At 37.3% G+C, this 11,219-nt stretch overlaps 1 protein-coding gene across 1 annotated transcript in view; it reads left to right on the plus strand.

The window, feature by feature from the left end:
* The window catches only part of SUCO (SUN domain containing ossification factor), an 85,842-nt gene extending 80,667 nt beyond the window's left edge, over window positions 1-5,175 (plus strand). The window contains exons 22-24 of the mRNA XM_044676858.1: window positions 933-1,024; window positions 4,161-4,216; window positions 4,647-5,175. Coding sequence (XP_044532793.1) covers window positions 933-1,024; window positions 4,161-4,216; window positions 4,647-5,090 — 592 coding nt within the window. The 3' untranslated portion in view covers window positions 5,091-5,175. The remainder of the gene's footprint in view (window positions 1-932; window positions 1,025-4,160; window positions 4,217-4,646) is intronic.
* Window positions 5,176-11,219: the final 6,044 nt, after the last annotated feature.

The raw sequence follows: 11,219 nt of genomic DNA on the forward strand, positions 1-11,219 counted from the left end.
TTTTTTTTTTTGTTTTTTTTTTTGGTAGGGCTAAATTCAGTTGTCCCATTGTCATTGTCAGCACTTTAGGCCCTTTCCCTGGCTACTATAGTTTTATTGAGACAATCTCCTCTGCACGATAAGAGCACTAATGTTGCCTAAAATTTATTAGTCATTTGAAGCCATATATATATATATATGTATATATATATATATATATAAACCCCTTCTCTCTACTTACACAGTCGTCACCTTAGTTTGGATCCTCATCACCTCTTACCTAAATTATAACATCATCCTACTTCCTGACTTGTCTCTTCAATACAGTCCAACCCAATAAACTGCAATCAAAGTAAATCTATCCATGTTACTTCCTTATTCAACTAAATCCAGTCCATTCTGTTGCCTCTAGGGTAAAATATAAACTCCTATTTAGCTTTTAAAACCACATACAAAACTTGGCTCTAACCTCTCTTTCCACCCTTCCTTGGACATTAATTTCTCCTACTGCACCTAGCAGTCCAACCAAAACAGCTTTTTTCCTTTTCCTCACTCAAGACAGTCCATTTCCCATCTTCAGGTCTTTGCACTGGCCATTCTTCAATTCTTGAATTTACTGCTTACTTTTTCCTCTTCTTTTAAGATGAAGCTCAGGCAATCTTCTGCATGAAATCTTTATGATTTATGATTTTCCCTTACCTCCTAGTACTACCTCCCAAACTGTTATTCTGCGTATGCATATACACATATACTTGTTGGTTGATTAATATTGAAAAATCTAGCAAGGAAAGCATATTTTAATGCAATTTTTAAAACTTTAAATGTGTACCATCTTCATGCGGTTTTGTAGAGTTCTAATGAGTCCCCACCTAACCCAAATATTTTAGAGTATTATTTGTGATTTTCTTGGGGGCAGGTTTTGATGTATACTAATGATTCTTAACTTCTTTTAGGTGTTTTTCCTCATATGATGATTTGAATTTAAAAAGAAGAACATCATTTCCCCTCATCAGATCAAAATCTCTTCAATTAACTGGCAGAGAAGGTAGGCTTTTTGTGGGTGTGTGTTTATATATAAATACAAAAGTTTTATCTAATTATATTACAGATATGCTTAAGATAGTCTTTCCAAAGCAGAAAGGTCATTAGGCATTGAAATTGTTTCTAATTATAATATGTTGCTGTTAAACCATATTTTCATAGCTTAGTTTTTTTTTCTCTTCCTTGCTTTCATCCTATAAATCCAGAGATTGAGTAAAAGTTTACTGATTCACCAGTAGATGGCATCTTTTAGTAGGTTTTTACATGTACTTCATTGTAGATAGGCAAGTTTAAGGCTTCGATAAAAGACATTATCATTTTATTTTTATTTTAATAAATTTCCGTGAGTTTTATAGTCCAAATTTTACCCTTCCCTTCTTCCCTTCCCATTCCTGGAGCTGGCAAGCAATTCAATTTGGGTTATACATGTATTATCATGCAAAATATGCTTCTGTGGTATTCATTTTTGAAAGTGAATAATCTTATAAAATCAAATTTCTAAGACATATGTTCAAATAAACAAGTAATACATCATATACTTTCATCCTTTCATCCATTTCCTTTTTTTAAAAAAACAACTTTTAATTCATTTTATATCCAGTTATCACTTGTACGTATACACATACATTACTTTGCACAACCATACTGAAAAAGCCGAATGGCTTTCATTTTTGGAGCTCTTATTTAAAATGTTCCTTGGTTTTGCTTTATTTTGTTAGAAAATTAGTAAAGTATAATTGTCTTTAAAAGATCAGTCTTTCCAATTTTCCAACAAATAATCAATCTAATGCCTCAGCTTGCTGCTACAGTTTTTTCATCTATTGTACTAAGCTACATTATCTCAGAGATCCTTGCCAATTCCAAAGGTCTGCTATCTGTGATACAAGTGAGAGTCCTGCACTTTTTAAGATTGTTTTTCTTTCTGTCCCTGGTGAGGTTAAGTATACTTTGGATTAGCATGTCAGCCCCTTATTGTCTAATAGGCACCTGATGGATTAATTGGAAACAGGTTTCTTGTGGGCAACGTAAATAATATAATGATGGGGAGAACCTTATAAGCATTACCTTTTTAAACAAATGTTAATAATCCATTAAGAATGGTTATACTAGAGAAATTATTTTTTAGATGACCAGTAGCTTGGTCTTTTTGACCCTTTTTATAGGGCTTCATATAAAAATGTGTTTATTGGTTATTTTTATGTTATAAAGCAATCCTACTAGAATGTGCACATAGCTTATGTCATTATCCAGGTAAATCAACATTTACCAGACCTTAAAATATACTTTCCTTTAGGTTGACTGGGTACATAGGGGAAAATCTGTGAAAATGAAGTTTTATGCTGTATCTTCTTTGTTTTAATATTTGTGGTTATTTTTTAATAAAAGTTAAGTAATAATTTAGCAAATGTCTACTTTTATAAAATAGAGCAGTTTCTTTTTTTTTTTCTTCCTCTGCTCATTTGCAGCTTCAAGAGCAGAGAGTCAAAAGGGATATCAATAAGTCAGGAGAGTCTCCTGGGCATTCATCAGACTGAGAAACAACAGGGCAAAAGTCAGTCATAGAGTAGAATTTAATTTTTGTATTTATATTTGGATGTACATAATAGCTTATTTATTCTCTACAAAACATTGACAAACTTTAAGTAATATTTTATGAAGAATTTAATATTTAAAAAAATTTTTATGATTCTTTGCCAAAAAAGAAGTAAAACAAATATGCCTTTTCTAGGCTTAAAACAATAATAGAAAATTTTCAAATGCTTCTTTTTAATTAAGCATTTAACTAATGCATAAGAATATATAATGAAGTTATAAGATAATCTTTTTTGTAAGTTTTTGCTATTTTTCTGGGGCTATGTTAGGCACCTTAGGGGGGTGTTAAAACCTTCCTGCTACAAATCCGGCCTCAGACACTTCCCAGCTATGTGACCCTGGGCAAGTCACTTGACCCCCATTGCCTACCCTTACCACTCTTCCACCTATAAGTCAATACACAGAAGTTAAGGGTTTAAAAAACAAACCAAAAAAAAAAAACCCTTCCTGCTAAGTCCACCTGAATTTAGAAAATGGAATATAAAAATTGTCCTTGTTTTACCAATAATTTTGCTACCATTTGAGAAACAGGTGATATAAAGGTATTCATTCATTCACCTTTATAGTGACATCTTTGGCAAATGACAATACTTATTATGAATTGGAGGAGTGTGTTTACTCCCAAAGTTTTGCCTGCTTTTTAGTCCTCATCATGTGCTTGAGATGGGAATGATAAACTTCCAAAAAGCTTAAATTATGCTGGAACCACTTGATGGATGTAACAGAGACAGGAAGATTTCATGTCAATGTAAGGAAAACTTTCTGAAAAAAATAGAGCCATTTTAATAAAGGAATGGATCCACTTTGCAGTGGTGACTTCTCTATTTTATAAATATTTAATCAGGGCAAAGAAGTGGCACAAAGCATCTAATAGGCATGGTGCATAAGAATATTGAGATTTGAGTCAAGAAGACCTGAGGTCAAATTCTGCCTCATGCACTTACAGTGCGACCCCAGGAAAATCATTTAATCTCTATTTACTTCTGTTTTCTTTTCAGTAAAATTATTATTAATATTAATACCTACCTCCCAGGGTTGTTGTGAAGATAAAGTGGGATAATATTTATAAAGCATTTTGTAAGCCTCAAAGCACTAGCCATTGGTTTTACTATAATTTAAAATGTTGTTATTAAGCAGGGGCTAGATAATCTGACAGAGATGTTGAAAGGAATTCTTAAATTAGTTGGGAACTTTGGACCTCTGGAGTTCCTTCAAATTTTTTTTATGAACATGAGCAGTGTCTCTGAGTCTCAGAAAACGTTAGGTTTAGTCTACTTCTAGTGCTTCCTAGGAATACAGTATTTGTGCATACTGAGCCACAAATTTTGAAAAATGCTCTTGACTGAATTGGAATGCTTATTTGAAATTTTCATTAGGTATCGTTACAAATATAATTCAGGGTTTTTTTTTTTAACTGTTGGGAATTAGATTGTTAAGATCTTACTGGATCAAAGCTAAAAACCTTACTTTAATAGTAGTTGTGTAAGATTAGTGACTAATTCCAACTCAGTTGACTCTTTCATTTTAAAATCTCTTTCTCCTTGTAGTAGACCCAGATGACTTATACATCGTAGAACCACTCAAGTTCTCACCAGAAAAAAAGGTAATTTTGTATTTACAGAGTCCACTTGGTGTATTATGAGGTGATAGATAAAGAATGGGGTCAGTGTGGTCTTAAGATATAAGATATAATAAACACAAACCAGCTAAGTAGTACCCCTCTCTCCATAAAAATGGGAAATGGAGTCCTATTTTAGAGATGAATTATGAGAATTAATGTTGTTTATATGGTTACCTCAATCTTAATGATAGTTATCTTTAGCCAGAAGTAGCAGCATGAATCATGATTAACATGTATGTATTCTTACATTTCAAATCATTAAGCATTTATTTTAAGTGCCTGCTGTGTTCCAGATCCTAGAAGATGGCACTTATTTCACAATAATTGAGTTCTTCCAGATAAATAACTACATAATGTTTGAAATTCTAATCCCAATTCTCCTTTTTTGTGTGTGTGTATGTGTGTGTTGTAGAAGAAACGCTGCAAATATAAAACTGAAAAAATTGAAACTGTAAAGCCATCTGACACATCGCAACCGATAGCCAATGGAGACATTAAAGGAAGGAAGCCCTTTACGAACCAGAGAGATTTCTCTAATATGGGAGAGGTTTATCACTCTTCTTATAAGGGTCCTCCATCTGAAGGAAGCTCAGAGACATCATCCCAGTCTGAGGAATCCTATTTTTGTGGCATTTCAGCTTGCACAAGTTTGTGTAATGGACAGACCCAAAAAACAAAAACTGAGAAGAGGGCTTTAAAACGAAGGCGATCTAGAGTCCAAGACCAAGGAAAGTTAATAAAAACTTTAATTCAGACTAAGTCGGGTTCAATGCCGAGCCTGCATGAACTAATCAAAGGAAACAAGGAGATCACAGTGGGAACGTTTGGTGTCACAGCAGTATCAGGACACATCTAAAACTAGCTGAATTTTTCATACTGGAGACTTTTGTTGTTCACTGAAAGAAGTCTGTGGTATTTGAAGGGGTTGGGGGGGCGGGTTAGGGAGGCATTAAAAACTAATGGGAAAAGTATTCAGAAATTATGATTTCTGCCTTTTTAAGTAGATGGGATTGTGTCAATCTTGGTTAATGAGCTGCAGTTTTACAAGTCTGATCACTTCCTACCTGGACAATGGGAGATATTTTATAAAGATGTTTTTTTCACAGATTAATTACTGGGGCAAAGGTAATTTGGAAACCCAGTTCCTTGGGTAGAATAGGAATGAAAGCCTAATGCTCTTCCTTCAGCTTTGTTCCTATTTCTTGCACCTTCCCATATTTATGTGCCTTGTGTCTATTTATAACGCCACTGGAAGAGGAGAGAGAAAGAGAAACTTGTTTCTGTCATCTGATTTCTTTGGTAACATAAGCTTTTTTGAAGTTGTAAACACTACATTGCTCTACGAGCGGCCGTGCCCCTAGCTCAGCCTGTCCGCGTGTGTCGGGCAGTGAAGATCACATGAGATTTGCCTAGAAGATGTCTGGGTAGCAAACTCACCAAGGAATATAAAAGATCTCTGAGGGGGAGTGTGATGCTGTTAATGGTGTTTTCATTTACTTGATTTAGAATGAATTCATTTATCCTTGGGAATTGAATGATATAAACATAAAGTGGACCACCTAGGACCTTGCAGATGACCATTGTTCCCAACTACGTTTTTTATAGATTCACCTTGAGGATGTTTAACTCATTATAGGGACTCATTGGCTACATTTGAATTCTGATTGTTCACAATGAACAATAATCCTTTGAAAGTGCAAATTTTGGAGAAGGAGGTTTGGCAAAAGGAAGAAAAACACTTGTGACCAATTTATAGCACAGTTCAAAATTTATATTATCAATGCAGAATCCAAATGTAAGCAGACATGCCACTGAGTTTGCCAAACTTTCGTAATAGTCACATCTGAATGAATTATTCCATAATGTGTTTGCTTTAGTATTGGCTACAAATGTGCAGGGCAGGATGTTTGGATGTGTGTGGTTTTTGTCTTTTTTCATACTTTCTCTTTTTAATTTTGGCAGCGACTGTATACTTGGATTATAATTATTCCATAGCGGGTGTGAATGTGCAATGGTGAGTGAAGTTGGAGAAAGCGTTTTCTTTTTTCTTTGTGTGTCGAGAAGTCTAACAGCTTCACATCCCTTGTTAGACTGTTATAACTTATTGAGCACTTTCAGTAATATCCTTTTTTAAACTGATCTGATGCCTTTTCTGGGTATTGTATGTAATGTGACTTATTTAAAGCCTTTTAAGAAATTTTTTTTGCTGCTTTCATGTTAGTTTACCAGTACATTTTGGGTGATGTAATTTTTGTTGGTCGGTCTGCACATTTAGCCATTCAGAGCAAGAGGACCTGAGTTTTATAATAATTACAGTAAATTGAGGTCCAAATTAGAATGAGGTAGGAATGGGAAAATAATATCATCTGAGTGCAGCATTCAACATTGTGGAAAGAAGACTTATGTAACTACAGAGCTGTAGTGCCATTAGAAACTGTGAATTTCCAAATAAATCTGAACACTTGTCTTTATTAATTTAATGGCTTTTCTTCCTTTTGTTAAGAGAAATTCACAAGCTCATTATTGATCCCTGTAACTTTTTTTTTTTAATTTAAACACTTCTAATATTCATTCTGCTAAACATCTCTATGGATCGTACATAAATGCTTAGTGCTAATTTTAATAACAATGTCAGGTTTTCTATTATTAAGCTAACATTCTGACTTTGATCCTTATATATTTCTTCTTCCTAAACTGGTAGATAGGATTTAAACTACACATTTAATGAGAAAATAACTATTTAATTCTGTCTTCCTTTTTTTCTGTTAAATTATTTAGTTACATGAGTTGGAAGATATTATTGGTTATCAAACATCTAAGAAATGAGAACAAAGAAGAAACTCAGTATATTTTTTATGTTATAACTCAACACACAAGTTCTCTTTATTTTTAGTATTTCACTGCTCAGACAACTAATAAAATCAGCGCCATAGATCTACTAGCACTGGGGAATCAGCGGACCTCTTGTCCCATCCAGCTTCTACCACCATGTGACCTTGGATAGGGAATAGCCTCTCTGAAATGGAGTTCCTCTATTAAATAGACTTGTACTAAGGGGATGGCCTCTGGGCTCCCTTACATAAGGTTCTGAATCTAGAATTCTGTTAGGCCTTCAGAATACTGTTTTGAGAAGTCAAAGCTAATGGCCTCCATCATTTTAGTGACCTCATGTTTCCCTAGGGAGACAATCAGGCCATTTACAGAGAGGCAAACCCACGGATTGGGCTGGGACTAGACACCAAAAACTGACCTTATTCCCTTCCAGTATTTGCCTCACATTTTATCACTGGCATGCATGCATAATCAGGAGGAGGTGCCTTTTTTTACTTGTAATCTCAATTCTTTGGGAGCTGTTTTGGTGCACCTTTTTGAAAGTTCACCTTAATGACCTATTTGCTCTTAGTTTCCCAAAGGGCTCTGGTAGTGTTCAATAAAGTATCAAGTGATTTCTGTGGTATCTAAGGATTAGAGAATGATTTAACAGCACATACTGCTTCTCACAGTCCCTAATTTTCTTTTTTAATATGGAGCAACTTTACTTGGAGCTCTCAATAAATTAAGAAGATGGGGAAGATCCTGGGTCAACTTTTATTTTTGTTCCAAATTATAGTATTTTTTTGCTGCTTATTAAAATATATAATTACGAAAACTCAAGAACAAAGACCCTATAGGAATTCTGAAGAAATAAAAATGTACCAAGGTTTCTCTCCAGTATGCCTGCTTACATACATATACATGCATGCATGCATGCATTACATACTTAACAATTCCTTCCTTCTTAGATAGTACACTCTTTTAGCAAATGATGGAGGATACCTTTTTGTGGGGAGGCTGTTATACAGCATTTACATGAGACAGAAAAATGGTTTTCCCTTAAGCCCTCAAAGTGTAACTGAAAAACCATTGTCAGATGGTTAAAAAGAGACATTTATGATTCTGCTGGTGTTAACACCTGCCCATCCCTACTTTAAATATGTTTTGGGGGGACAGCTGGATGACTCAGAGGATTGTGAGCCAGTCCTAGAGAGGGGAGGTCCTGGGATCAAATCTGGCCTCAGGCATTGCCTAGCTGTGTGACCCTGGGCAAGTCACTTAACCCCCATCACCTAGCCCTTTCCACTCTTCTGCTTTGGAGCCAATACACAGTACTGATTCCAAAGTAAGGGGTTTTTTTTTTTTTGTTTTTAATGTTTTTCAATGGGAGAAATACCAACCAACAACAAATACTAAACAACGCCTACTTGGAGCACTTCCCACTTCCATGTTTAGCGTTATTATTTAAAGAGAAGGCCATAACATTCCCTTAGGGAAGTGCTGGAAGGAATGTGGGCAGCTCTGGAGTTGGGTCTCCACGTGGCCCTCCAGCTCTGCTAGACCTCCGGTGAGGAGGAGCCTGGAAGCCCGCTTCACTTTCGGAGAACTTTTTTTTTTTCGTTCTAACCATGAGCCCGTATCTGCCTCCTTGAAGCTTTCCTTTTGTGTCGTTCTCTCTTCCGATGCTCTCCTTCACTGGCGCTTCAGATAAACATCTCCAGCTCCATGCACGGATCCTCGAAGGAGAGAAGCCTTGAAAACCCTCTCAAAGGCGTTCTTCCTCTTCCGGTGTTTCACGGTCCTTCCGAAAATGCAGCTCACACCCCTGCAAATACTAGGGCAGAAGACAGTAAGGAGCTCTGCCTTCCTCTCTCTCTTTAATCCTTCCCTTTCAGAATCGGTGCTGCCTGTTGCTCCCAAAGCAGAAGAGAGGCCCGCCCCGGGCCGCGCAGCGAGGGAATGTTGGCGATCTCTTTTGAACCCAGCACTTCCGGTCTCTAGGTCCGCCTCTGCAGCTCTCCGGACCCAGCAGGCTCCTCGCTTTGCCTTTCTCTTCCTGGAGCTCTAGACGACGTCTGCCTTTTTGGCACGGCTGACTCTTACAGAACTTACAGGCTACTCACTCTCAGATCTTTTCCAGACAAGTTTGCTGTCGAACCGTGTCTCACCCCCCACCACGTTCCTAAGAACTCATTAAAAAATGTTTCTTTGAAAAACTCTTCCCTTCCATTTTAGAACCCATATGGATGAAAAGTAGGAAGGGCTGGGCAGTGGAGAGGAAGCGCCATGCCCCGGTCCCCTGGCTCGGAGCTCGTTTTTTTAAGAAGTCCAAGTGCAAGGCGTTGCATTTATATTCCTATTCAGTTTCATTTTATTACATTGAACTCGCCGTCCTAGCTTATATATTTTCTTTTTGGAGCCTGACTTATCCAGGGTGTTAGCGAAACTTTTAAACTTTATTATCTGTAAACGTTTTTACTTTCAGCTTTGAACCCTTTAAAAATGAAGGGCTCCACGATGTCTTTATTCAAGCAATCGATGAAAATATAAGTGCGCAGGGCCGTCTTACCTTTGGCAGTGGACCCACAGCCATCCCAGGGAGACTCTCCAGGTCTCAACTGTTAATGAGTACCGTGGGGCGTGCCATTGAGTCAATTCTTAGCTAGTTGGACCCTCCCTAAATCGCATCTTTCCACCCCCACCCCCCAAAAAATAACTTTATAGACTTTCAAGTATTTTACCAAAATCTAGGTGAACTATATATACAACTCCTCCCTCTACTCATCTAGACCCCCAAAAATCTATTTTAAAAAATGAACTGTGTTTTGGCATGATTTTTTTTATCCTTACTTTCTCTTGGTAACAACTCTTAAGACAGAAGGGGGGGCAGTGGGGTGGCTCTGTGTGACCCTGGGTAAGTCACTCAACCCCCATGGCCTATCCCTTATCATGCTTCTTCCTTGGAACTAATACACAGTATTGATTCCAAGATGGAAAGTAAGGGTTAAAATTTTTTTTTAAATAATTTTTTTTAAACTACAGAAAGGCAAGTTAAGTGATTGATCCAGGGTCACACAGGTAGGAAGAGTTAGAAGGCAGATTTGAACCCAGCTCCTCCCAATTCCAGGCTGGATGAGGGCTGTTCTTGAGTAAACTACACAGGCTTTGGGGATCCTTGCTCTGGTGTCCAAGTGCTCACCGTCCGTGCAGCTCCCCGCTCTGCAGCCTCCCGCATCCTTCTTGTCTCATTTCTCTTCCTCCAGCATAACTCGGTTATCACCGCCGGGGCTCAGCCATTCCCTGTCAGTTGTCAGTCCCAGTCCCTTGGGCTGGCGATCTGAACTCGTCAGGGACCCCAGCATCGCTTCCCTTTGGCTTCAACGTCCTTTTAGCCATTTTTGATCTGTTCTTCTTTCAAATAGATGATTAACCCTACTTGAATCCACCAATTTTTCTTATGACCAAAAACAATGGCATCCTTTCTGCTGTCCTGTCAGCCTCCGCTCCTTTTGACCTTTAGTTTTAAAAAATCAGTTTTCAAGTTAGAAAAGACTTAAGCCCTCCATATGTCCGACCCCTCCCAAAGAATCCCCCCCTCCATTTACATGCTTTGGTCACTCGTCCTCTGCTGAAGGATTTCCACTGACGGGAAGCCGTATCTCAAGACAACCCATTCTAGTTTGGAGTATTTTCATGTGAGGAAGATACTCTCAAACACAAGCCTAAACTTTTTACATTTCTACCCATTTTTTGGTCCTAGTTTTGTCCTTTGGGGCCAAATGGAACAAATCGAATCCATCTTCCACAGGATAGCCCTTCAAATACTGAATCACAGCTAATCCCTAGATATAGATGAAGATGTAGATGTAGATGTAGATGTAGATGTAGATGTAGATGTAGATGTAGATGTAGATGTAGATGTAGATGTAGATGTAGATATATCCTCTTCAGACTTTACTCCAGGCTAAACATTTCTCTGTTCCGATTGTGTTTCCTGGAGTCATAGATCTCTTTGGCAGGTCAGGGATACCCATAGACCCTGTATCAGCACCAATAAAATAGATGATTGCTAAGAAAACCAATTACACTGAAGTAGAGTTACCAGTATTTTTAAGTTCATAAACCCAGGTTAAGAAACTATTCTAGGCACCACTCAGTCTATCAATGTCTT

The sequence above is a fragment of the Gracilinanus agilis genome, chromosome 4 (assembly GCF_016433145.1).
Source record: "Gracilinanus agilis isolate LMUSP501 chromosome 4, AgileGrace, whole genome shotgun sequence".
Taxonomy (NCBI): domain Eukaryota; kingdom Metazoa; phylum Chordata; class Mammalia; order Didelphimorphia; family Didelphidae; genus Gracilinanus; species Gracilinanus agilis.